The sequence below is a fragment of the Fundulus heteroclitus genome, chromosome 11 (assembly GCF_011125445.2).
Source record: "Fundulus heteroclitus isolate FHET01 chromosome 11, MU-UCD_Fhet_4.1, whole genome shotgun sequence".
Taxonomy (NCBI): Eukaryota; Metazoa; Chordata; class Actinopteri; order Cyprinodontiformes; family Fundulidae; genus Fundulus; species Fundulus heteroclitus.
The window spans coordinates 9,883,792-9,911,221 of record NC_046371.1 but is presented as its reverse complement, the minus strand read 5'-3'; the positions used below and the strand labels follow the sequence as shown (position 1 = coordinate 9,911,221).

The 27,430-nt window shown below is 40.1% G+C and overlaps 2 protein-coding genes across 3 annotated transcripts; one reads left to right on the top strand and one right to left on the bottom strand.

Annotated features, from left to right (window-relative positions):
• Window positions 1-1,622: 1,622 nt before the first annotated feature.
• On the bottom strand, window positions 1,623-16,469 carry zw10 (zw10 kinetochore protein). The gene is made up of 16 exons (XM_021308041.2): window positions 16,224-16,469; window positions 13,818-13,952; window positions 13,630-13,731; window positions 13,482-13,559; window positions 11,164-11,323; window positions 10,919-11,071; window positions 10,300-10,497; window positions 10,074-10,210; window positions 9,806-9,988; window positions 7,959-8,182; window positions 6,918-6,989; window positions 6,659-6,828; window positions 4,684-4,814; window positions 3,990-4,121; window positions 2,685-2,887; window positions 1,623-2,353 (listed from the first exon to the last, which is right to left on the bottom strand). The coding sequence occupies exons 1-16, from the start codon at window positions 16,326-16,328 to the stop codon at window positions 2,233-2,235; spliced, it is 2,304 nt and encodes a 767-aa protein (XP_021163716.2). The 5' UTR covers window positions 16,329-16,469; the 3' UTR covers window positions 1,623-2,232.
• A 1,486-nt stretch (window positions 16,470-17,955) lies between these two features.
• mks1 (MKS transition zone complex subunit 1) lies at window positions 17,956-27,293 on the top strand. Of its 2 annotated transcripts, none has more exons than XM_036142828.1 (18): window positions 17,956-18,330; window positions 18,414-18,535; window positions 18,664-18,716; window positions 19,301-19,468; window positions 19,641-19,738; window positions 19,856-19,984; window positions 20,559-20,663; window positions 21,178-21,286; window positions 21,379-21,435; window positions 21,515-21,557; window positions 21,646-21,708; window positions 21,797-21,867; window positions 21,941-22,010; window positions 23,238-23,345; window positions 23,696-23,829; window positions 24,091-24,173; window positions 26,228-26,325; window positions 26,824-27,293. In XM_036142828.1, the coding sequence occupies exons 1-18, from the start codon at window positions 18,254-18,256 to the stop codon at window positions 26,925-26,927; spliced, it is 1,692 nt and encodes a 563-aa protein (XP_035998721.1). In that variant the 5' UTR covers window positions 17,956-18,253; the 3' UTR covers window positions 26,928-27,293. The 2 variants fall into 2 exon arrangements, with proteins under 2 accessions (XP_035998721.1, XP_035998722.1); XM_036142829.1 differs by having other exon boundaries at window positions 17,958-18,330; window positions 19,644-19,738.
• The last annotated feature ends 137 nt before the right edge of the window (window positions 27,294-27,430 follow it).

Genomic DNA, 27,430 nt, shown 5'->3' with positions numbered 1-27,430 from the left:
AAATATCACACGATTAAGGAGGCTCCTTTAATTTCCCTGCTCCTTAAAATAGAAGCATGCCATTCCAGTGAGGCAAATCAGAGGTAATCTTCACAAATCGGTTAACAGGTGCATTAAAAAAAACACTGCTTGGCAATATTTAAATCCAATAACAAATATTAAAATATCCAAAATGATGGCAACTATGACATACACAGAGAGGATGCTGGTCATCAATGAAAATTCAAGAAAAAAAATAAACTTGAGTCCACCAAATCTTCCTTGTTCTTTTGTTTTTATTTTACAAACCTTTATCAGGGAAGTAAATAGTGGCAGTAGGCACCATAAATCCAGATTTTGTAGCCAGATATTTATATACACTGTATAAAAATACACAACTATTTTTTTGGCATGAAATCAGACTAAACCTCTCCCGTTTCAGGTCAGCGATGATTACTATAGTTAAGAACCTGCTTGAAGTATGAGTGTCACTATCAAGGGAAACAATTCCTTTACCCAACATTGGCTGAAACATCACTCAGAGATAGAAGCCACATAAAAGGCCAGACCACAGTTTACCAATGAGTTTAGGGGGGGGGAAAGTTAATCTTTGGAGACATGTCTTGTGGTCTGATGAAACTGAAGTTTTACCATAATTACTAAAGTAACTACAAATATTCCTCTGCGTATCAGTAAGAATATGTTATTAAATTTGTCCAATCAAAGCAAACAAAACCACAGAGCCACCAAGCCAGCTCTGTAGGCCAACTTTCTCACACACATGTTGAGATGATCACTTTAAAATGTTGTCCATAAACTAATATATATATATATATATATATAGATATAGATATAGATATATATATAGATATCTATAGGTTATATATTTATAGATATATAATCTATATGTGTTTTAAACTACATTTTAAACTTCCTGATGTCTTGAGATTATCTTGAGAATTTTCCCCATATTTTGTGAAGTGCACCAGTCCTCCTGCAGGAAATTACACCCACATGATGCTGCCACTCATGTACTTCAGAGATGTGTGTGTGTTTTTAGCTGTGCAAAGATTCCCCCTTTCCCCTCTAATTATAACAATTATCAATATGCCCAGACAGGACATGCATCCTAAAAATCAAAAACTTTGTCCCTGTATGCATTTGCAAAACTGTAATCTGGCTTTTTATGCGTCTTTTGGAGTGGTGCTTGCTTCCTCTCTGAATGGCCTAGCAGCCCTAAACATTGTAAGACCTGCTTATCTGCAAATAATGACAATTTCAGCAGCTTCATGTGGTATTTCGCTATATTTCTGTCTAATACACACATTTCGACCAAAACATGTTCATCTCTGGACCTCTGAACACGTCTCCTTCCTGAAGCGTATGACAGGTGGACATTACCTTGCTGTTTATGCTTGCATATGTGTGAGCTGACGCATGTGGAAAATTTACCCAATGTTGAATCAGATGTGTGGAAGTCTCCATTTTTCTTCCAGTCTCAACTTTTCAATGATCAGGAACAAGTGTGTTTGATGTATTTGCCTTAAAATGGGAAATAGGAAGTGAATTTAGACTCTAAATGCATTACAAACTAATCAACCCCATCATTGCCGTTTAACAACACCAGCTCATGAGCCACAATACATGGTTTTAAGCATTTAATAACCACCCAAACACATTATCAGATAATATCAAGGCAAGTTGGCAGGACTAAACGTTTCCTTTTATGGATGAAAACTGGCTTAAAATGTGGTTTTTTTTGTTAACGTTATTATGAGAAAATGTTATTGATGTAGGCAAGGTTGAAAAAAAAAAAAAAAGATGCAATTTGGTTCATTTGAGCAAATAAATACATAACAGAAGAGTTCAGTTCCAAATTGGATGTTAAACGTCAAACATGAACCTTGTAAAAATGACCATCCAGAGAAAAGCTAAACAAAGCTGAGATTTAATTAAGTCTGGAAATGTCGTCACACGAGAACAGGTGAAAGCTCCTGGTTGTAGCAGCTCGGAGGAATATGCAGCAGAAAACCTCCACAGCTTCTTCACCTCTGAGGCGGAGAAATGTTCTGTACGGTCGATCTGCAGGAATAACACCCTCCACCCGTCTTAAACTGTCTGATAATCTTTCATGCAGGTAAGAGTTTAGCAGAAAACAAACGAGTAAAGGCAAGGTCAGATTTTCCCGCTGAGGGGGGAAAAAAAAAGTGCAACACGTCTGCTTGGTGGTCTGGGTTGTTTTTGTCCAACAGTCTACTTGATTTTGGTCAAAGCAGCAGCTCTCCGCTCCGTGTTCTGAAACAGAGCCCGGATCAGACTCTTCACCTCCGAACTGGAGAACTCGACGGCCAGCGGACCCTTACCATCAGCCCACCTGTGGGGATGAAGCCCAGAAAAGAGATTTTTAATACTGGGCCAATAGATACTCTGAGGCTTAGTCTAAAAAGCCCACAATTAAAATTATGCAGAAATAAATACACAGTTAATTTTTTTTTATATTTATAGTGCTTTAGAAGGAATTTAAAGTCAATGTCTAGAGCAGAACTTTTATTATTTACCCGGGCAAACTTTATGTAAAAAAACGTAATGTTTGAAATCACGGTAAAATCTGTTTCTTATTTTAACATCATCCCAGTAAATATCAGCGAATAAAGAGAAATCAACACCTGAGGTCATGCGTTTTATGCCGCGTAAGCGCTTCTTACCTGTCAACGATCTCTTGCAGGTTGGCTCGCAGCACGATGACGAGCTCCTTGAAAGTGCTCCACTTCTTCACGTAGAGCGGCACCTCCTCCTGATATCGCTTGTTTTTGTTCTCCTCGGCCAGAGGGATGAACACCAGCGGGCCTTCCTCGATGACGGTTTGGCACAGCGTGTGGAGGTGCTCACCGTCCTCAGAGGAAATGTCCTGCACAACAAAAAAAAAAACGTTAGTTGTTGATTACGGACAGTGGCTGAGCTCCAACGCATTTTTCGTGTCAAGATTCCCCATTATGTCAAATGTAAAAGGACAGATAGATAAATGACAGATAGATGGACGGAAGTTTTAGACAATGGGACAGCAGACAAAGCCTGGAAAATATCTCTTTCCTTACCCATCTCCACCTGGAAAACACTTTTAACTGTATAGTTGTTAATCACTGAACGTGAAACCCCTGAACTAAGGAACACTATCATCAGGGTTCCCACACCTTTGTGAACATCAAATTCAAGGACCTTTCAAGGACTTTCCAGGACCAATTTCCTCAAATTCAAGGACCACATGTGGCGGCATTTACCTACTGTGACCACTGAATAGGTTGCAAATTCAATAAAAGACTAAACGGCATAGAAGTTGTTGGTTCAGAAGCAATGCAACAAAGTGGACGTAATTTATAGCCTACATTGATATTGGTCATATTCATAGCCTACATTTATATCCACAGTACATGGCTATGCCATACTACATTACATATAAGATGTACATTAGCCTACCGTTTCATGGAATTTTATGGAAAAAAGTGCAGCATTGAGATGTTCAGAATTATATCAATTTGTTTCACTTTCATCTTTGATTAAGCTACTTTTTGACTTTGACTCTGAAAAGTCGCTAAATATAGCGACAAAGTCGCTGAGTTGGCAACACTGCGTGAATGTAACCTATTGGACGCACGTAGGCCTAAACCGTAGCCTACCAACTAACGAAGAAGAGCGAACGTACTTTTGCAAATTAAAAGTCTGCGGAATCAACATAATTTTAAAAGATCGTGTGGTAGTAAAATAATGACACACAAGTCGTCATCCGTGTGAACTTTCAACCCCACAAAAAAATTCAAGGACTTTCAAGGACAAGGTGTTTTATTGGCTGTTTTCAAGAACTTTCAAGGGCCTTGAATTTATTTTTTCAGATTCACAAACTTTCAAGGATTTCAAGGACCCGTGGGAACCCTGTATTATTCTTTTTTTTTCCTTATAACACACAAAACCAAGCCAACGTCAAGGTCAAAGCATCAACAAAGACAAAAACAAACCTCAAGCATCATGATTTTAGCGAGGATTTCTGTGATGGCCGTGTTGAGCAGGTTGCCCATAGCTTTACAATAGATGCTGACTGGAAGCACGTCCTGCCACACGGTGCCCAGCTGCTTCAGCTGATGAATGACCTGCAGGCACAGAAATGAACCGACGGGCAGTGAGAAGCTGTGCGTGAATGAAACAAACAATAATAAAGTCGTCAGTCTTCACTGGGAAAATGGATCTAAAAATAAGTAAAATGTTCTTAAAGTTAGTGTATTTATCCTTGATTTGAGTGGGTAAAATTGATTATCTGCCAATGAAATAAGTATTTTGACCCCTAAAATAAGATGATTAGACATCCTGCACTTGAAATAAGATGATGGAGATGAATTGTTCCTATTTTAAGTGCAAAAATCTTATTCCATTGGCAAATAGTCTTATTTACCTGCTCAAATCAAGGACAAATACAATCATTTTAAGGACCTTTTACTTATTTCTAGTTCTGTTTTTGCAGTGTTACTGCAGCCAACAGAAAAGCGATATTTGCACATTACATCCGGTTTGATAAAAACAAGTTTATAAAACCTTCCCTGTAGGATACAGAAGGTCCTTTAGTTAGAGGCTCACATCCTTACAGAAAGCTGCTGCAGAATGAAACCACAACAAAAACCTCAAGAGAACACTCAAACATCTCCTCCAACCACTCGCCTGTCGTACTGCTTTGCTGGCTGCGATGTAGTTGTCTTCATCGTCCAGGTTGCAGAAGTTGTGAGCGGTGGACAGTCTCTCGAGGAGTTCGGCTCTCTGGACGTTTAGCTGGGCTAAGAAGCACTGAGCTCCTGCAAAACAGAGGCGCCCATTGAAAACTGAGGGACTGACTAATTCAATATGGTCCACTTATTGTAGGAAAGGAAAGGTGGATGAACGAACAGATGAAAAGATGGAGAACGTAATGGATAAATTAACAAACGGACGGCAACAGATACTGATGAATTAACTGATGAATAAAATGGAGGAATAAACAGATAAAGGGATGAATGAATGAATAAATGATTGTGTGTGGATAAACGGATGCATGGCCTAATGCAGGGGAGGTCAAAGTGTGGCCCTCTGAATGATTTTGGTTGGCTCTCAAACGTGCTTTGATAAGATCCACTTTATCTGTATAGTGCCTCCTAACAAAGCCTGGCATTGACCAAATTGCTTTAACAAATAAAGAGAGCACTAAAGAAAAGTGCTAGTTAAAATGGAACCACAATAAAAAAGCTAAAAGAATATAAAAGTACTAAAAGTTAGACACCAGCTGAGGCGGTTGATGCAGATTAGGAGGAAATCTTCGCTGATGATGTGAGGCTTTTCAAAAAAAATACAGACGTGGAAAACATAAGGTGCGACACAAAGTATTCATCGTTTATCAAGCGCGTTTTTGCTTTAAATTTAGTTTCATAGCAAATAGGACCACAAACATCCAGCGACTTTTACTAAAAAGCAGATTCAGGCGTGTTTATTTATTTAACCTGGCCAACTAAAGCGGGAGTGAGCAGAATTCCAGTTTCTGCTGCTGAAAAGACACGAAATAAAACAATCAGCCCAAAACATTTAGGATATCATTTGCTGCTTTCTGACTTCTAGATGTTTTTTTATGTCTTAAGCCTACAATGATTCAGAGGTCCCTTTTCTACAGAAATCAGACTAATTTGCTTGCTTTGTTAAAATATTGGGTGTATTGTTGAGCATGTAAAATGAAAAGAATAGGTTTTGCAATTTTGATCTTTGACTTTTCAAAATGTTGTGACTCCTAAGGGCTTTCAACTTGACATTTTTGGCCCCCGTGACAAAAAGTTTGGACACCACGGGCCTAATGAACGGGTCAACAAACGGATGATGGACAGACAGATGAATAAATAAGATGGATAAAAACTTTATTCATCGCTCTGTGCGGAATCTACCTGGGAATTAAAATCCTAGCAGCAAAGAAATAGCAAGTAAAAATAACCAAATATAGATAAATATTTAAAATACAAAAGTGTAACCAGTTACTGGCTGTTCTAAGATGGTGGTGGTGGTTGGCTGAAAAAAAAAAAAAAAAAAACAGACGGATAGGCAGATAAAATAATGTGAGGTGGGTGAAGAAAACAACCAGATTACAGAACGAGTTCTAAAATAAGATTGGGATTAAAATCTGGAAATATATATTTTTATCTTGAAAACGTTTCATCCTTTCCCGTATTTATTCAATTCAATTTTATTTATATAGCCCCAATTCATGACACACGTCATTTTAAGGCACTTTCCAAAGTCAAATTCAATCAAATCCTCCAGATTGGTCAGAAAGTTTCCTCTCTAAGGAAACCCAGCAGGTTGCATCAAGTCTCTCCAAGCAGCATTCACTCCTCCTGAAACAGCGTAGAGCCACAGTGGACAGTCGTCTGCATTGTTGATGGCTTTGCAGCAATCCCTCATACTGAGCATGCATGAAGCGACAGTGGAGAGGAAAACTCCCCTTTAACAGGGAGGAAAACCTCCAGCAGAACCAGAATCAGGCTCAGTGTGAACGCTCATCTGCCTCAACTGACTGGGGCTTAGAGAAGACAGAGCAGCATATTTATCCAGATCAAGAACATATTTGAATCGACGTCCTCATCTTTCCTGACTTTGACGGGGCGCTGGACCGCGGGCTCACCCAGTTTCCTGAATCCAGGCACCATGTCAACGAAGGTCGCAACGCCCTCACTGAGGGGCTGCGGCAGGTGGGCTCTGAACAGGTGACCCAGGGTGAGCAGGTGGTGCGCCAGGTACATGCAGTTGTTGTGCTGCACGGCGGCGAGGTGAGGAAACTTCAGCAGGTTCTCCCTGGAAGGAGCAAAGAGACAAATGTTCGATCTCCACAGGGACGGAGGGCGTGTTGGGTTTATAAAGCCCGAGGTGGGAAGCGTTCTTACTTGTGGTACGTCGGCACAACATCATAGAAGAGCTGAAAAATGTTTCTCACGGTGAAGAAGAGCTGCAAGGCGCTGAGAAAAGCAGAGAGACGTATTAGGTGGGGTTTAAAAAAAATATTATTTAACTTTATTTAACCAGGAAAAAAAATCCCATTGAGATTAAAAACCTCTTTTTCAAGGGATTCCTGACCAAGAGGCAGCAAAGTAGGACTGAACGATTTTGGAAAATAATCTAATTGCGATTTTTTTTCTTAATATTGCGATTTAATGCGATTTTTTTTCCCCAGTTTAATTTATCATGTCTTTTTAAACATATACAAACAACAAATCATTTTGTTTCCTCGCTGTGCAGATTAGTTGCTAAAAGACCCGCAGCATCTAAACTCAGAGCAGAAATGATTGCGTTCTGCCTACGATATATTTCAACCAAAATTGCCATTTTGACTTTTCTCTGCGTTAACCACAAGCAACAAAAATGGCGTCTAAATAAAGACGTTTGTAAACTATTTAAAACAAGAACTTTTAATGTTTCTATTAATCAGAATATTGTTCAAGAGAACAGCTTTTAGTTGATTTGGACATCAATCCTTGTTGAACATAAAGTGCAGCCAACAAGCAAGTCTCTGTATTAAACTGATTGATCTGTACTTAATGCTTTGAATGATTATATAAACTCTAAAACAAGTAATAAAATTAGATTATCTCACTGCTGCAGCTGTCTTCCCTTCCATGTGGAGGCAAACCCACTTCAAACATTTTACCAACACCTAATGGACGTTTCTAATTCCCTAATTGTTACATAGCCAAAAATTGCAGACTCTGCGATTTGGAAATTGCGTTTTTTTTAAATTCAATTATATTGAAAATGCGATTAATTGTTCAGCCCTACAGCAAAGTTACATATTGAACAGAGATACATTAAATTAAATGACCGGTACATAAAAAAACATATCAAGTAAAACAATCAGAGATAATTGAGGCCGTTTCAGTCCCGCTGCATCTGAAGTGTGACTGCTGAACAGTAAAGTCTGTGAAACTGACCACTGTGTGGAGCTTCCAACGGCCTCGCACAGCGTGTTGACTGCCAGCTCCATCAGCTGCTGCACCGACTCGCTGATGCGACAGGCTGGCAGGCGCAGACTGCAGGCGGACAACTGCTTGGAGTTCTCCATCGTCGCCTCTTCCTTCACCACCTCCTGCTTCACTTTCACCTCTGAACTGGGAGGACGCAGCTTAGGGAGCCGCAGCTTCGACTCTGGGCTGATCTGGAACGGGAGACGGAGCCGAGGCTTACTGAGCGAAACGGAGGCTGCGGAGACTTGGAAGGGCTGTAAAGTAAGGCTGCTGCGTTCACTTGTTCTTAAGAGAAAGGGTCCCAAATATTCTAAATCACATGTGCCATTTGTGGTCCCTGTGCTGGTTTTGTGCGGCCCTTCAAATCCATTTTAATAAAAATTTGGTCCACCAGCATAGGTGGCTGATGCAAATGGAAACTTTTCATTTTTAATTAGGGCAAAATTATTATCGACTGGTTAAATTCTTACGATTGAAAATGTTAGGTGAAACACAAACTGATCTTTTTTTTTTTAATAACCACATTTTTTTACATTCTCTTTAAAATCACAGTAAATAGCACCACATCTATCCAAGGAATGTTTTCTCAAATGCAGACTTTGGTGCATTTAATTCTGATTTTAATTAATTTATTAAAATTGGCAACAAAAAAAAAAAAAAAAGAAAAATCCTGTACTGAAATCAAAAATAATGATTTTTTATTTTTAAATCAAGCCCAAAATAATTTGCGAACTGGATGACCGTCTTTTGCTGAGGCAAATGATCAAAACCCGTTTAACTTCGGGTCTACAATGATTTACACATCCCTTTCTGGATGAATTTCTGACTGATTTGTTTAAATAAAATGATCATTATTTGTACACCAGGTCAAAAATAACAAATTCAAATAACTTTTTGGTTATTTATTCATTATTTATTTATTCATTCATTCATTTTGTGGCTCTCGGGTACCTCTGACCTGACGATTTGGGCCCATGTGCCAAAACGTTTGGACACCCCTGTACTAAATCATGTTTAGCTTCTACTCCAGGCTGAAACGTGTCAAACTGATCGGTCCATTTTAAAGTTCACACAGAATTTCATATCAGCTTCTTGGCTGGAGAACGTCTAAGACAGGAGCCAGCAACCTTTTACAGGTTGAGAGCTACTTCACTGCTAGCGTTTCATAGGAAGGGTTACCAGTACTGACCGTTGAACTAGAAGAGTCAGAATTCACCTTAACTTTATGCAATACAAACACGTTTTTAATGCATTTAAATCTATGCAAGTACAAGTATAATAAAAAAGGAAGAGAAACTAAATAAAATAACATTTTAGCTGCAGCTCACTGAAGTGTTTTACTTTTTTTGAACAGGTTGAGGGCGCCACATGTGGACCTAGAGGGCCACCTGGTGCCCGGGGGCCCCATGCTGGTGACCCCTGGTTGAGGACAAGGCTGGATTTATAGCTCAGCCATGCCACCATAGCCATGGCTGTATAATTAGGCCCTCCACCCAGAGTCAGCTTTTCTTCCATTTATTGTCCTGTATTTAGTCCCATCTGTCCTCCTATTAACACTGACCTGAACGTTGCATGTTTTTGCATTAATTTTCAATAAAACAGATTGAGCTTTGCAGCTATAACAGAAAAAAAATGTCAGAAAGTGTTCTGAATAATTTTCCAAGGGACTTGATTAAAGATTTGGTGTTTAAAATAATGTGAATAATTTTCCTGATCAATGCATGATTCAGCATTTTGCATCTAAAGAACTATTTTCATACATCACAACAGGATTTTTCCCCGCATGTAGATCTTCACGCTTGTGTAAAACGTACTTTAACGGTGTTGTGCATCTTGGAGGTCATGAGTTTGCGCGCCGCCACGATGACGTCGCGGCACTTCTTGCTGGCAAAGTGGCAGTTGACGTCGCGGGCGTATTTGAGCAGGTCGGTGGAGTCGCCCTGCAGAAACTCCATGTCCGCCAGAGCCTTCTCGAACGCCTCCGTCTCTTTAATCACCTTAAAACACAGAGGAATAGATTCGGTTGAAGGAAACAAACGAACGAATCAAGGCGCCGGGTTGGAAGTGTTTTGCGGTACGTACGATGTTGTATCTTTCCAGTTCGCTGCTGTTGGTGGGTATAGAGTAGACAAGACACTCGTGGATGATGCACTTTGACATTTCCTCCCAAATCAGCTCCCCGAGGATAGCGGAGAGCTTTTTATCTCCGATGGACACATCTTGGCGACAGAAATAAACAATTGATTTCAGCCTGAGGCCATCTCAAGGACAAAAAAAAAAAAAATTACATAGGTATGCCTTTTTTTACCCAGCAGGTGTGAGTGTAGCGTATTTAGCATCAGCAGAAGTTTGGAGTAGACCTCTGAGGGCTTGGATCTCCTCTCATGGTCCTCGTCTAAGCACTCCAGGCTCAGGATGATTCCCTCGCCTTGCTGCTTTGATACAGTCAGTATAAGAGACGCGTACATGACCAGCGGCTTCAGCATGTTCTTCAAAAGGACCTGACCTGAAAAAAAAAAAAACGAGAAGACGTTCTAGGCTTGAATACGCAGTAAAAAGGTCGTCCAAAAACAAAGAGCCATTCGCTGGCTTCAGATTTCCTAGTCAAAGTTCAAGAGTTTGGTGATAAATTGAAGTCAAAAGGGGGTGACTGGATGGTCAGATGACCAAAATAATGGATAGATGGACAGACGGATGGATGGAAAGAAGGATGTGTAGCTGGAGGGATGAATAAGCGGACGGATACAATCTCCTTTTTCCACGCTTATCCTGACCTGAAAACCTGCATCGCTCCCAGACTGTAAACTCTGACCCACACCAAACAGCTACTAGTTCAATTCTGGTCATGCCTCCATGTGCAAAGCTGCGCTGAATAAGAGAAAAGCCGAACTAGTTGCAGGAAGATGAGCCGTGCCGCTTGTTCTTACTGAAGAGCTTGATCTTGCTCTGAAGGTCTCCCTGGACAGCGAGAGCTTGCAGGATGGAGCAGAGCAGAGGGGTCGGCTTCGGCTCGTCGTCTTTGCTGCAGGCGGCGCTCAGCACCAGGTCTACCTTGTGGAAGGCCGTCGGACCGGCAGCGTCTAAAGAAACACGTTCAGCCGTCACTACTGCTGCTGTCCAGCCGGATAAACGCCGGAAGCAGCTTGTGAACAGTCTGTGTAAACAGTCTCACCCTTGGAGGACGGTAGTCTCCAGACGACGAGGCGCTTCCACTCGTCCCCCAGGTGATAAATCAGATTCTCTCTCTGCACCGTCAGCTCAGAGCTCAGAGAACTGAGCAGCGGCAGCTCGGATGTTTTCCAGTCCTTCAGCGAATCCACGCTTTTCCTTGCCTGTACAGGAAGACCATCCACACGTAAATGACGCTTTATTCAGTTAGATTATTAAAACACAAAGCAACTTTAATCGACCACGGTTTTCACATTTTTAGAAACTCAGTTTCAAGAAGGTCCTGAGTTTAAATCCTCTTTCTGCGCAGTCTGCAGTCTCCCTTTGAACGCTCTGGGTACTCCATGACTCCCAGGTTACCAAACTAAAACCACTCTTGTGTAAACATGACCATGAGATAATAATCGGTTTATTTATCACAACTCTGCATTGCCCTCTGTGCTGGGATCAGTTACGCCTCTTATGTCCTTTTAGCTCATTTAAACTGATGCATGCAAACATCTAACCCGTTCTCTCTTCCATCCACTGACGGCCAGTGGCCCAAAGAACAGATTTTAAAATCCTTCTCTTGCCGGTCTTGCTTCTACAGACCTCTGTGACTTGCTTCAGTCTGGCATGGGCCTGTCGATTAGCTGACCAGCTTCTGTTGTAGGGCTGCACAATTTCGTATTTGTAATATAATCACGATTTTAAAAAAACGTCCAAATCTGAGAGGTCTGAAACTTTTTTGGTTACATAACAATTAATGGATCAGACGCGTCCTTTAGGTGTCTGTAAAATGTTTAAAGTGGATTTACCTCCATATGGAAGGGAAGAAAGTTGCAGCAGTGAGATAATATAATTGTATTATTTGTTTTAGAGTTTACATAATCAGACTTTTTACCAGAAACTTTCAGGAACCTCACCACAGCATTAAGTACCGATCAAACTGTTTAACACATAGACTTCTTTGTTGGTTGCCTTTTATGTTTAACATTGACATCCAACTCAACAAGATATTCTCTTGAATAATAATATTCTGATTAATAAAAACAGGAAAATTTCTGGTTTTAAAGAGTCCTTGTTTATAAGCATATTTATCTACAGGCCATTTTTGTTGCTTGTGGTTAATGCAGAGAAAAGTATCTAAATATATCTTATATATTTTGGATAAATCTTGCAGCCTTACGCTGTTGATTGTACCCAGACTTGAGCTGAAGCTCAGAGATCGTTCCTTTTCATTCATGGCTCCTGATTACAGAAAACAATATACGATTAAAAATCTTTCTTCTGCTGCCGTTTTTGAGTCTCTCTTGGAAAAAAAAACTATTTTCTTTTAACACAATCCAAGCTGTTTGAACTGTTGTCATTTTACACAGCGTAGTTTTGTTTTATTTATCATTTTATTGTTGTTTTGTCCTGTTTTAATGTCTTGGTGTGATCTTTTTTAGTACTGTTCAGCACTTAAAAAAACAAACAAACAAAAAAAACGGATTAACTAATGTGCCTTACAGATAAAATGGATTTGGAAAACATGAACACATTTAAAAAAGCTTGGATATAGAGTTTCCAGGCCTTGTCTGTATGACCGAGCTTTCGTCTGGCATAAAAAAGAAGATTTTCTGTCTCAGTTTTGGTATCTGGGCAAACTTTTAGATCAAATCTGTTCCAAACACTCTGAGAACATTGATTTGTTAAGTGAGATAAAAATGGTCAAGTTTGAAATGGTTGATAGTTTTATTATGTTTGTAAAAATAGAAAAAAAAAAAAAAAAAAACCTTCTTTGGCATTTAAACTAAATCCAGTTAAATGAAGCACATGTCCAGTTTAAAAGCCCTTAAAGTTATCCTTAGGCCAAAACAAAAACAAAAAATCCGTGAAATGTCACCTTTTCTTTATTTTTCAGTAAAGTTGTCAGTTCTCAATCAGGATCCCAAACATCAAAACACTGGTGTGGCAAAGCAGAGACAAGGGACGCCCTTCAACAGTAGTTTAACTTTGAAACTACCTGACGTTTCATAGTTTCATACTTTTGTTTTCACAGATTTAATTTTATTGATAAAAACCCATTCGAGACGTTTCCAGACTGCGCCTGTACCTCAGGTTTAATCTGAGATTGAGATTCAGTGAAAGCAGCAGCGGCCTGTGTGGAGCTTTTTGTGGAAACTCAACACATGAAAAATCCTGCCTGTGTTGCTGTACAGTTATATTTTATAATACACGGCAGGATTACCAAAGGACTGCAGAGGCTTTTATTTTTATTGCAAACAAATCCTGCCTGGAGGCTGTGTGAGTAATTTTATTACTTTTAATATAATCCAGTGTGGAAGGAGCAGCTCTTACCGTTCCTAGATGGGTGGCGGCGTCCACATACTTCTTCTCCTGTAGTGCTTTGTTGAAGTCCTCCATCGAACTGTGAAACTGCGTCACAAAACATTTATGTCAACACGACGAAACGCCCCAACATCCGATTCAACAAAATAAAATCTACCTCTTTTAAGTGTTCGAGCATTTTTATGACCGTAGTGTTCTTCTCCAGCTGCTGCTTCAGCTTTGTGTATTCGTTCGCCGCCACGTGGATGTTTTTCTGCACCTGAAGCCACGCAAACAAAAAACATAACAGCCACAGCTCCGTCTCCGTCTGAACTCTCCGTGGTTTAGACTAAAATTCACACGTACCTCACATTCTATGCAGTTTTTAAGAACCTCCATCTCTTTGGAAACTGCGTCGACCTGCTGCATTAGGTCCTCTGATGCCTGAAGGTTTGGTAAAAACTCGCTGTACTTCTTGTTTATCATGTCGCACACTTCCTCCTGAGGAAGAGCACAGAGAGCTTTGATACACCGGACAACCCCGTGCAGCTTATCAGATATTGCTTCAAATTAGTAATAATTCCATTTCTCACAAAGAAAATAACCTCCATATAAGCTCTAAAAACAAAATACTGAATGTGGATTCCTGATCTGCAAACAAAGACCTAAACTGACAGGCCAGAGAAGGACAACATTAGTCAGAGAAGCAGCCAGGAGGCCAACTTTTAGTCGGTCATTCACTCCACAGTTCTGGCCTTTATGGAAGCCATATTCACCATAAACCATGTAAAGGTCTTCATTCATAAAGAGGGTGTCGGGTAAATGTGTATGGAAACGCTCCCCGAGGTTTGAAAAGCCCCGGGCTTCTGAGAGGCAATAAAAAAGAGCCAATTCTCAACAATCCACAGATCCAAATGTATACATCATCATTTTCTTTTTAAATTATTTTAAAACCTAAACGTAGAAATAAAATGATGGTCCTTTAACAATGACCCTATAGTGGATATTCATCAAAAAATATCAATTTGTCTTTTTTCAAAAGGTCTTGTAACATTAGCGGCTCAAAAGTTTGTGGTATAAATTGTTGTTTTGCTTGTAAAGGTTGCGGACCTCTGGGCTAGAGGCAGCAAACAGCTTGAGGCTTGGGCTTGAGTTTCACCTTCCAACAACGCCGCACTGCAAAAACGGAACTAAAAATAAGTAATATTTTCTTTAAATGAGTGCATCTGTCCTTGATTTGAGCAGGTAAATAAGATGATCTGCCAATGGAATAAGACTTTTGCACTTAAAATAGGGACAACTCATCTCCATCATCTTATTTCAAGTGCAGTATATTTAATTATCTTATTTCAGGGGTGAAAATACTCACTCGATGGCAGATAATAATTTACCTGCTCAAATCTAAGACAAAAACACAGGCGTAAAAAACCAAGCGCTTCGGCATGCAGACATCTCCTCCAAACATTTTTTTTGAAAGAACGGATCACTCTCGGGGCGCTTGGTGAACTCCAGCGTGGTTCTGTGAGAGGATGCCGCCTCTGCAACAAGTCCAGTCGTGAAAATGTCCTAAATGTCCCACAATCTAGTGTCGGTGGAAGCAAATGGAACGACAGCAACTCAGCCGCAAAGCGGGAGGCCACATAAACCGATGGAGCGGGGTCAGCGAATGCTGTGGGACACAAAGCGCAGAGGTCAGCACTTTTCTGCAGAGTCAATTGCTTGCTACCCACCTCCAGACTTCATGTGGCCTCCAGATTAGCTGAGGAACAGCAAGTGGAGAGGTTCAGCTGCACCGAAGCCATACATCACCAAGAGCAATGCAAGGTGTGAAATACCTGGGTACTGGCATCTAGGGAGTGGCAGATTGGGATTCTCCATCTGGCAGTCTGACTACTGTAATTGTCTGACTGTGTTAAACCAAGTGTAAAGTTGGGCAGAGGGAGGATTCTGGAATGGGATTGTTTTTCAGGATCTTGGCTTGGCCCCTCAGTTCCAGTGAAAAGATCTCCGAATGCTTCAGCAGACCAAGAGATCTGGGATAACTCCGTACTCCCACCTTTGTGGGAACAGGTTGGAGAAGCCCCATCCTCCTCCGTCATGACTGTGCGCCAGAGCACAAAGCCAGACCCATGAAGACATGGACGCGAGCGTTGGTGCGGATGAATTAGAGCTGGAACTGAGAGCCAGGCCTTCTCATCCATCATCGGTGTCTGACCTCACAAATGGGCTTCAGGAAGAATGAAAACAAACAAGGAAAACAGCCTTCCTCCCAGAAGAGGTGAAGCTGTTATAGTTGCCAAGAGTGGCCCAACGTCAGACTCCTCCCCATGGATGGATTAAGTCTGGGATGAAGGATTGTAGAGTCTAGTTATGTTAAATTTATGCAAGTAAATATGCAATTGTAAAAATGTAACAAGTAATAATAATTAAAAAAAACAAGCATGCAGAGTGGATTCAGTTAACATAAGAGGCTGAAGAAGGTGCCTTCAAGCACATCCACACCGACAACCCGCACACACACAGCCCCCAGCAACAAGCACCTGAACGCTCCACTAAATGTCACTTTGTACATTTTAAACCCCCATGGCCGCCCTGTCGGTGAACTGAATTGTGTTTCCTGACGCCAACAACCCCCTTCCCGGGTCTTTATTACTTTAAACGTCCCGGCAGAGCTTAGCTGACAGTCACGGGAGTCCACTGCTAACCGAAGCTCAAACTTTATCCCACACTAAAAAGCTAGCAGATGCTAACGCTCGTCAGTGCAAACACTACCTTGGTATCGTCCACCTTCCGGGACATCTTGCTTATTTTGCTGGCCAGGTCCTCTTTCTCCAGCTTCCCGGAGCTGGCGAGCACCTCGGTTACGAACGAAGCCATCGCGGAGAGCGACGTTATAATGTTTTAACAACACGGTGACACATCAGCAGAACAACTTCAACCGTCCACCCGCCCGGCGCCAACCGCTACAGCCCGCCTCTCTCCGCTATTTCCTCTGTTTAGTTTTGGTTGAGGTCGGCGGGCGCAGGCGCACTACTGCCCCCTAGTGGCACGAAGTTTGGGGCCTCTTCTTCTTTTTTCTTCTTCTATAGTATTTTCTGGCAGTTTGCAAACTTTGTGTGTTACCGTCATCAACTGGACGGAGATGTAATTCAGAAATTAATTTTTCCTATATATCTTTAAATCTTAAAATAACTAAATTATATATATATATATATATATATATATATATATATATATATATATATATATATATATATATATATATATACTAAATCCTCTCAACTAATTTTGCATCTTTTACATATTTAATAAGTGCTTGATTTATATCATGTGATTGATGTTTCCCTAATAAATTAGCCATAATTACTGAACTCCCCATTACCCTTTCCAGTTCTTGCCTCTCTTTTATGTATTTTCTACAATAAATCAATGCACGTTCTACTCCTTCTGTTTCCCCACAACACAATAAGAACAATCACCTGATGGATGTTTCCCTATTAATTTCAAACCACTATTTAAACTAGTATACCCAATCCTCAACCTGTTAATCCTATTTCCTCTCTCCTATTCATCATACTATTATTTCTTATAATTACCTCCTTCTGTATTTTATGTAAATGCCTTCCTCTTTCTTCTAAATTCCATCTCTCCTGCCATATATTTTTTTTATCTTTAATAATTACTTTTATTTCTGCTCTACTTAGTGGGACATCATATTCTATTTCTCTTGCCTTAACTGCTTCTTTAGTCAACTTATCTACTTTTTCATTACCTACAATTCCCTTATGTGCTGGAACCCATGTGAATTGAATACAGAGTTTGTGTTGCTTTATACCATATATCAAATAACTAACTTCATCTAAAAGATCTTGACGCCTTTCAGATTTTCCACTCATAATACTGGTCAGACAAGACATAACTACCTTACTAGGCTTCACCTCCAGCATCCATTGCAATGCGAAAATAATTGCCAACTTCTCTGCTGAAAAAAATTATAAATTATCACTTGTTCTTTTTATGAAAAGTTTTGTTTCGGAATATAAACTGCTACTCCTGTTTTACCATTTTCCTCTTTTGATGCATCTGTAGATATTTGAGTCATATTTTCATACATTATTTCTAAATACTGCAGAATAATTTGATAGATACAAACCTTCGCAGGACAATTTTTTTGGTTTTTAAATTTACTATTGGCATTTCAAATAACCATGGAGGAATTTCAGATTTAATTACAGTTTTACAGCATGCTATGTTATTTATACCCAAATTATCTGCATAAATATTTCCTTCCCATCCAAAACTCCTTATGTTATGGCCATACTCCCAACATTCTCTGAATGTTGGGGCTTCTTCTTCTTTCTTTTTTTTTTTTTCTTTATTGGCGGTAAAAACCCTCCGGTCCTCTAGGTGACGGTAACTATACCTGAAGTTGGTTTGCCAACCGCCAGTAAAATGTTAAACGAAGAAGAAGAGTTTTCAGATTTACATCCAACACAGTAGATGGCGGTAGTGATCCAGAGAGATAGGGAGTACGCCTTCGTGTTGCACGAAGAAAAGACTACCCAAATCTCCAAGGCAACGACAACAATCGGTCTGCCGTCGTGTTTTCTGCTGAACGGTTCAGAGTCGAAGTGCTTACTTACCGCATCGTGTATTTTAGGGGTTTTTTTAGTTTGTTTTTTTTACCTTCCATCTTGGAGTGTATCTGGTTAACAAATGTCGAGTTTATGCGAGTGTTTTATCAGGCTAGCGTAGCAGCAGCGAACCAGAAGCCTGCGGTTTGTGAATGTTTTGCTAAATAAATGGCAGAGTGCTGGAACACAGACACCGGGGATGCTGTTTATCGCTCCCGGGATGCCGTCAAGAACCTAAGGATAAAGTGAGTAGCTATAGGCCGCCGTTAAGCCGTGCTTTCTTCTTGGGTCGGTTTTCACGGTAATCACGTTTATGGTCCCACTCCAGAGTCCGTATACAGAGGGTGACCTCCACCGCTGCCATTTCTCAGCACCTCCAGCAACAGGTTCTGGCCCAGAAAGGCCGGGAGGGCATTGAGCTGGAGACCCTCACGTCACACGGCCAGACAGGTACACGTAGTTACTGGAAGGAGAGGACAATGGTGGCTCCCATAATCACAGGGTCTTTAAGTATTTAGGCCCTCATATTTAAAAGAGTCACTTCAGTCATTTTTTATTTCCGTTGTTTTTGTTGACAGGCGATAACGAAGAGGAGGTGGTGGTTGGCTGGCAGGAGAAACTCTTCAGTCAGGTAGAGGTTTTAGCAATGTTTGTCCCACTGATAACTAAAGCAAGCGTCAGGTGTAGTAAACGCCGCTCAATTGTTCTTTTTGGCATTCGGACACAGATTCTAAATATTTCACATAGGGCTGGACGGTATTGAAAAAAAGTATGTTAATAAAATAGAAATCACATTGATCGATGTCGATAATTACCATCTAATTCAAAAGATATATTTTAAGTGCAGCCCTGGTCATTTTAAGCTGTTGCTTAGTGATCTATTTTTACATTAAGAACACACAAACACTGAATTCAAACTCAACCCCTTATTTCAGCCAATTTTTTAAGGTTTTTTTTTAACTCGTAAATGTGGGGCTGTCTAGATTTATTCCTTACCAGAAACTGCACTTATTTTAATTGCATTTTACACATTTTTTTTTTGTTATTTTCTTTAGTTTTTCATTTATTTATAATTAAAAAAATCAGTATTGCTAAAATATATATTATACATCCATATATCCAATTATGTCAATAAAAAACACATGCTGTCGTAGGGTCTGCTAATTGTCTGACATGACCTCCTTCACCCTCATGTTTCTGTGTTTGTGGTTCCAGTACGAAGTGGAGCTGTTTCAGAACGAGGCAGCCTGTCAGACCCCTCTGGACCGCCAGTACCACACAGAAATCAGGGCCCTCAACAAGGCCAAAGGCCGACGCAATCACAGGATTTTCACGTACACCGATCATGACCGCTACACCAACTGTCTCCCGCTCCACCAGCTGGTGAATTCTGTTATTTATTGCTTCGCTCTTGATGAGTAAAATACTCTCTCAGAAGTTGGAACAAATTAGTTTCAACTGTTTATTTTGTTTTACCCTGTATCTCCATTTGATACAGGGTAAAATTGTATTCACAAATGGTTTCTGTAACACTGAATCTTTTCTATCCTGAAAGCAGCAGAATGATTTGGTGTCCATGACCAAATCGAAGCCCACCTTCCTGGCTGAGAGGATGGCCAGCGTCAGACACAGACGGCAAGAGAGGCGCACCATGTAGGTGGAAGTTCAGCTCATGCAAACAGAAGAAAATAAATAAATACGGCTCAAATGTTCATCTGAAAAAAGCTGATGTGAGCAGTCCTGTGTTACAGCAAAGTGTTGTTTTCACAGCGATAGTAGCATCCCTAAGTCAAGAATCATCAACTGGGATCCCACAGAGGAGTTTGTGAAGAGCAGCCGTGTGGTGAACAATGCCATGCAGACCATGCACATCATGGGTGACTTGGGCCCACCTGGAAAGTAAGACCATAAGCTCCTATTCAGAGCTCCCATGTCATACCCTGTGTCGGAAATAAGGGGAAAACACACATTCACTGGTCTAAACTTTTAAGTGAGAATTACTTCATCATGACTGTTATTTCATCAGTCATATGTTGCTTTAAATATTTATGACAGGGACAATTAGTCAGGTGGAGCTGGCTGACCTATTAGTGAATGTGTAGCGTCTTCATTAAAGGTGCCATGACATCATAGTAAAAAACAATTTCATGTAGTTGATATTGCTGCATATATGAAATTCTCCAAAGAATTTCATTAAAAAAAAAAAAAAAACATCAGCTTGTTGTCCCTCCTCAGTAAAAGGGCTGGTTGCCATAATGATATGCAGCTCTACCAAGTTGACTTCACTCTGATTGGCTACAGCCATATTTGGAAAACCTGTCATATGCGCCCCCCCTACCACCCACCCACCCCACCATCATATTTAGAAACTGACCTGTTTTCCGAGTTCAAGTACCTGAATGCTTTTAAAATCACCACTTTTCACCAACCAGCTCGCTGTGAATATTCTTATTTTCTGCACTTGCTGTCTCAGGTTGGGCCAGAAAGAGAACGAGTGTTTGCTGGCAACCATAAAAACCGACGGCAATGGAACCATCATTGTTAAACCCGACTTCAACAAAGGCAGAGAGCCCTACAGGCAAGTTCACAGCACATCATTATACAAGGAAAGACATACAATCCCTCTTAGTTTTCTACCTGTGGTCACAAAGTCTCTACATTTGTTAGTTGTTATCTTTCCTCAAAAGATTTGCAGCTATACTTACAACAGATGGAGCTTTAATAAAGGGCTATATACTGTACAACAGCATGCCAAATGTTCATATTTTAATTTTTAAGACAATATATTTCATAATCGCATATTATTTTCCTTTTACTTCATATTTATTTGACACATTCTCTCAGTCTGTTCCATGTATCGCAATAAAATACAATAAAGTTCCAGGTGTAACATATCAAAAGGTGAAAAACGTCAAGGCGTATGAATACTTTTGCAAAGCACTGCAATAACTGAAATAAATGTTGTTCTCCCTGACTAATAATGAGCTTGGTTTATCCATCTTGTAATAAGCGGTGGATTACATTTTTTTGCAATTCAAGAAAAACCGAGGCAAAGTAATTGCATTCAGATGGATGTTTGCGCTGTTGTGCAGGATTGTGACGGAGGGGGAGAAGAGAGAAGTGTGGCGTCTAACTTTGGAGAACGTGTCCATGGTGATGAAACCAGAGGAACGAGACCGGGAGCAGAACATGTACAGAGATGTACGAGATGGTTTGTGTTGATGTGCCGCATCGCTGGAGTCAAACAACCAGTACTACGATATTAACGCGCTCTCTACTTTGTTTGCTTGCAGCTGTACGGCAGACACAAGGAGTACCTCAACAGCCTTGTAGGGCAAGACTTTGAAATGGTAAGAGAGATATTAACAGCAGAAAAGCGGGATCAGATCTTAACAGTGGATTATAAAATTTCTGCACTCTGTCCTTCAGCCCCCTGTCGGTATTCTACGTTACCTTCTGCATGGAGAGATAGGTGAGGGAGAGCTCTATATATAACAGAAACCTCTCAGATTCAGATTTAGAAATTATAACCCCGACACACGTATGTTTCTTCTTTCCAGTGTCAGCTAAAGGTTTTGAATATGATAACCTATACATCAACTTTTTCATGGAGCTGCCCAATAGTGAGTCACCTATAGCATGTGCTCTTTCTGTTTTTCATGGTGTTGACATTCAATTTTACCTTGTTACTTTGCTTGAAATGTGTTGAAGACTGGTCCAGCTTGCCGTTCCAGCCTTTGTCGGGGGTTACCCACACCTGCAGGACCAAATCATTGGGGAAGGTGGGTATTTTAGTCAATATTTTTATTAATAATAAGTGTTTGTTAATGCCTACCTTTTGAAACCTGCCAACAGGAGAACGTAGCCTTCTTCGGCTATCCTTTCAGCTTTGAGGCGTTCTACATGAGCGAGAAAGAGAGCGAAGGTCAGTAGCCCTCAAGCAAAGTTTTGTAAAAAATAAAAATTTTGTCATCTTGAATGAACGGCTCAAAAATGGGGGTTAAAACATGAAGGAGGATCGCCACGTCCACAGTAAGATGGATATTTTGTAAAACAGAATTCTGCTCTGTTTACATCCCTCTACACGCAAATACAGCTTTGGGTGAGAGATTTTTTTTAAATGCACCCTAAAAGGAAGAATTTTTTTCAAAACTACCTTTGTGGTGTCTGCGTGTGGGCTGGAGTTTTGCAGATGTGGAGAAGCTAATGGGAGGAAATGAGAGGAGAATTAAGTCAAAGTCAGAGAAAACATGATCTACAGGTATTTTTGGAAAATAATTAGCCTAACGTTGGTTTAGCCTGTTGGAGAGGTTTGCAGCGGCACAAAACGACTTTCCTCAGGAACGGCGAGGGATTTTAATCCCCTCCCCTTTATGTCTGAGGATCTTTTTTTTGTGTTTTTATTTTGATGCAGTAAATGGCAACCTATTGGCCACCCCTGGTGCAGCAAAGGTTTTACAGCATTTCTGTCCTGAGTCTCGCACACCCTTTACGTGACGATTTTTTTTAAATACAGAGAAAAGATATCCATAAAAAAAAATATGCAGACTAGTGTACCCGAGATTGTAAAACATAAACAAGTAAGGATTTCTAAATGTAGGTAAATATTTGGCCTATCCTTGTTGCAACATTGCCAGAGCACTGAACTTAGATCACAAGGGGAGAGGATCATTTAGTCTGAAAGAAGAAGAAAAAAAAATAACAACACCATAATGTCACAGGAGGAAGAACTTGTGCAATCTTTTGCTGCTTATTGTGATAAAAGTTGAGATAAAAGTCTCAATATTCACACACTATATGTAATTAAGGTGCATCTTAATGCCTCCTTCTTTTATATCGAGCACCAGGTAAAAGGTGTTTTCAGATATACATATTTTTCTTGGCTAAAATAAAATAATGACTGGCATACCTAAAATAGCAAGACAAAATAGAAAAGAATAGAATAATCCTTTATTTATCTCACTGGGAAGGTTTGATGTATCAACAGCAAACCTTCCCAACTGATGTCCACATAGAAAGCACACAGATATACCAAGGAATTGGTCATAATACTGAAAATAATAAATGTCGCTGTAGCCGTATATTGGGAAATTCAGATTATTTGTGCTTGTATAAGTTTCACTGACCCATACATTTCTGTTTTAAATTTCAGAATTAATTCCCCAGTGGCCAGTGATTTACTTTAAAGTCCTGTCCCTCGACGCATGGCAGCGTTACCGAACTGAAGGCTACGGCTATCTACTTTTTCCCGCCATGCCTGGTACGATGCCTCAGCTGAAAAAAACTTAATTTTTCATTTTTTGAGATGATTCCTTTATTGTTATGTATGAAAGTCTTTATGTTTACAAACTTGAGAAAGTCTGCCTATACATTACCTGAATGTAATGTTATACTTACAATATACTATATTTATTTCCAGCTCATCTGAGCAACTTTACAAAAGTCCCTAAGTACGATAAATTAGTCTACTAATAAAATAGTAATATAATATAGTAATAATAGTAAATAGTAATATCATCTTTATTGTCATTGAAACATATATAAAAGGTCAGAGCACAAATTAACCACTGTTTTGTCCTCGTCGTCTGTTATTTATGGTGTGTGCACCAGGAAAGCACTTGGTGACGTGCCACACGTGGAGACCTGTTCAGACGGGGACAGTCTCTGCTTTGAGGCGCTTCTTTATCGGAGGTTCTGCAGAACTTGAAGACAGCAGCTACGTCAGAATACCAGGGACGTTCAAGGTAGACTCTGGGCTGGTAAACTGTGTGTAGAGTCCAGTTCAAAACATGTGAGAAATCTTCCAGTTGCATAATGGATTGAAATGGATCTGTAGTCCTTTGATGGTAGTCACATGATGTCTCTTAACAGTTTGAATAACATAGATGAGATAGACACGTTCATTCTTTATCTCTAAATTGAAAGTCAGATTCAGAGTTTTGCTACTGAAGATTTTAAACCCTCAATGTTTAGATGTTTAATGTTTTATTTGTGTTTGGCTTCAGGGAGAGAGGCTGAGCCGCTTTGGCTTTTGCACTGAAACCACAGGAAGTGTTACCTTTAGTCTGCACTGCATCCAACAAGCCAGGTGAGTCTGGAGCGCGGCGAAGCAGTGGAATCCTTAAACATTTCTTTAAATCAATGTTTCGCTTATTTCTAAAACAGATATGGGGGATATAGTGTCTTTCAAAGGTATTCGCCTCCCCTCCGTTACATCCTGGAATTGAAATGTATTGTTTGAGAGTTTGCATCTTTTAATTTACAGAACATGCCTGCAGCTTTAAATATGTATTTTTTTGTTGTTGATGTGAACCAAACCACTAGGACAAACACCCAGAAAACTTCAGCTTGTATAAATATCCCACTTTGTGCGCAGTTTACAGCCATTCCAGCTGCAAGTGGCTTTGGATCAGTCACTAGCCACATCTGGGATTTTTTGCCCGTTCCTCAACACCAAACTGTTCCAGCTTCTCTACTTTGGGTGGTTTTTGATTGCGAATGGCCATCTTCTGTCTAAACACAGATTCTCAATTGGATTAAGGTCTGGACTTTGACCGGGCCATTCCAAAACGTTTTCATGTTTCCTCGTAAAACATTATAGTGTTGCTTAAGCAGTATGCTTTGGGTCATTGTCCTGCTAGAAGGTGAACCTCCATCCCAGTCCCAACTCACAGGCAGGCTGACGCTGGCTTTGTTCCACGATGTCTCTGCATTTACCACCGTCCATCTTTCCTTCGACTTAGACCAGTTTCCCAGCCCCTGCTGCTGAAAGACATGTACACAGTAGTTAGCAATGGTGTCCTTGGGGCAATGGGATATGTTGCGTTTGTTCCAGACGTAGCGGGTTCCTTGGTGGCTGAAAAGTTGAATTGTAGTCTTATCTGACCAGAGCACCTTTCTCCATACATTTGGTTTGAGTTCCCCACGTGACTTTTTTTTTTTAGCAAACTCAAAACAGGCCTTCTTATTTTCAGCAATTCTTATTTTGGCTCTGTTTCTGGCCACTCCTCCATGAAGCCCAGCTCCTTGGAGCGTACAGCTTATTGTGGTCTACGGTTAGATCCTCAGGTCTCTGCTGTGGAGCTCTTTGGTCTTTGTGCTGCCTTTCTTGTTGACGCCCTCCTAGCCCAGTCTGGCAGTTCTGGTGGGCGGCCCTCTCTAGGTACCGTGTTGTTCTGGTACCATGTGCTTTCCATTTGAAAATGATGGATTTGATTGTGCTATGGCGGGAACATCAAAGATTTGGATATTTATTTATAACCCCACCCTGACTTGTTCTTCTCAGCAACTTTGTCCCTGACTTGTTTGGAGGCCTCCTTGGTGTTCACGGTGTGATGCCTTTTGCTTAATGAAGCTGGAGCGTCTCAAAAGGTGTTTACACTGACAGATCATGTGACACTCAGGTTGACTTAATTTCACTAATTAACTTTTGGAAGGTAATTGGTTGCACCAGAATTTTTTAGGGGCTCCATACCAAGGGAGGTAAACACATATGCAGATGCCAGTTTTTAGTTTGTCTATTTTAGTTCACCACCATGTCTCCAAACCAGTCATTCGACTCCATCTATCCTAGGATCATAACTGTGAATTAGTGGAGTTTGCTACAGTGCCTTGCAAAAGTATTCACCCTCCTTGGCTTTTAACCATTTTTTTTTTTACATTCCAACCTGTATTTTGTTAATAATCTTATTTTATGTGATAGATCTGCACAAAGTAGGGGGGTAACTCATTTATTACATGGGTTGCACAGATGATGCGTATCCCGTGCGAACAAGGCTATAGCTGCAGCTCTCAGCCAGTGGGCTGTGCAGATTTTTTTAACCTCCATTAACATGCTGCTCACTTTGTGTTACGCCACTTTGGTCCTCGTCCAGCCTACTTGAGAAATGGGCCTGAGTGATTAATACCCCAGGGAAACGGGAAGTCTTAGAGGACTAATTTAAAATTTCTGGACGCTCTGATTTAAAAAATGATTCACGCTCTGTCACACATAGTAGAAGATCCAGAAAGAGTAAAATTATTAAGAATCAGGCCATTTAAGTAATATTAAAGTATTATATGCAATACACTCTTTAGTCATAAAACTATATAAATAAATGTTTGAAAGTCTGGTTTTATGTTTGCACGTCTGGTTTCTTTCAGGGCATTTGTTGATGCTGCACATCTGAAGAAGCGGAGACAGAAAGCGGTCGACCAGCTCGGAGGTTTCAGCCAGCAAGGAACAGTCTGCAGCATTCTGGGTAAAACTTGCTCAATTTCAGTTTTGATTCTGAAGAATCTGTGCTTCGGTTGCTGAGACCCTTCCTTGTATGCCACAAAAAAAAAAAAAAAAGAAACAGCAATGTGTGACAGTTAGGATAACTGACATCTGAAGAATACTTTTTTTAATGCTCAGGCTTCTTGCACAACAAGTGAATGTCTGTCAGGGATAAAAGGTATTTTTTTCAGTGATAAATGGTTGTGCAATGCAACCTTTAGGTGCTGTAGTTCATAATATTTTTTTATATAAAATGTTTTATTTAAAACTTAGATCTAACAGCTTCACATGTTCATTTCTAATGATTTTTATTTAAAATAATCTAAGAAAAAAGATACGTTGGCAACAGGGATGGAAGCTTCGTGCCAGTTCAGTAAAAAGTCTTAGATCTGATGGTTTAAAATCATTTTAAAGTGTCTTATACACATTGTTGCAGATAAAATGTAATTATATGTTTTTGTATCTGTTTCTTTCCTATTAGAGGCCTACCAGAGGGCTCATAAAAGGCTTCAAGAGGCCAGAGAAAGTCTTCCAAGAGATGTCCTTAACTCTTCTGCCCAACTCCAGATGGAGTCTTCTGCATAGGAGTCAGAATTAAGCAGAATGCATCACCACTGTGATAATTACTTATAATGATTAGTGCACTTCTATTGCACTAAAGCACAACATGATGTTTTTCACAGCTCATATAGAGACAGAAATGTGGGCGCCAGGATTGGTTAAAAGTTTGGTAAACTAAAGGAATGTCAAGTTGCTTGCATTCCTTATTTTCCCTTTGGTATTAAGTTATTTCACATGTAATGTTAGTCTTTGATCAAAAAGGGCTTATTTTTTAAGACAAATTGTACTTTCTTTTTTTTTTTACTTTATTTACTTTTTGTACTCAATTTTTATTCAATGTGTACAATTATGGGTCTTTTATTTGTGTGAAATAAACAGGTAACAGCAGCAGTTTGCTTATATTTTGTGTACTTATTTCTTAGTGAATGAAGCCACTTTTAACCTGTTGTCCTTAAAAAATATTTAGCTCAATAAGTTTCACACTGATAACAGGTTATTTTGGAAGCTTGAAGCGTTAAAAACATGAC

Bases quoted from the DNA above. Each gene is read 5' to 3' on its own strand.
- zw10 (XM_021308041.2), bottom strand. From the start codon at position 16,328: ATGGCTTCGTTCGTAACCGAGGTGCTCGCCAGCTCCGGGAAGCTGGAG. The intron at 10,211-10,299 runs GTAAAAAAAGGC...TCTGTCGCCAAG, and splicing joins GCTACACTCACACCTGCTGG to ATGTGTCCATCGGAGATAAA. The intron at 6,829-6,917 runs GTAAGAACGCTT...TGCTCCTTCCAG, and splicing joins GTTGTGCCGACGTACCACAA to GGAGAACCTGCTGAAGTTTC.
- mks1 (XM_036142828.1), top strand. From the start codon at position 18,254: ATGGCAGAGTGCTGGAACACAGACACCGGGGATGCTGTTTATCGCTCC. The intron at 23,346-23,695 runs GTACGATGCCTC...TGTGTGCACCAG, and splicing joins ACTTTTTCCCGCCATGCCTG to GAAAGCACTTGGTGACGTGC. The intron at 23,830-24,090 runs GTAGACTCTGGG...GTTTGGCTTCAG, and splicing joins GAATACCAGGGACGTTCAAG to GGAGAGAGGCTGAGCCGCTT.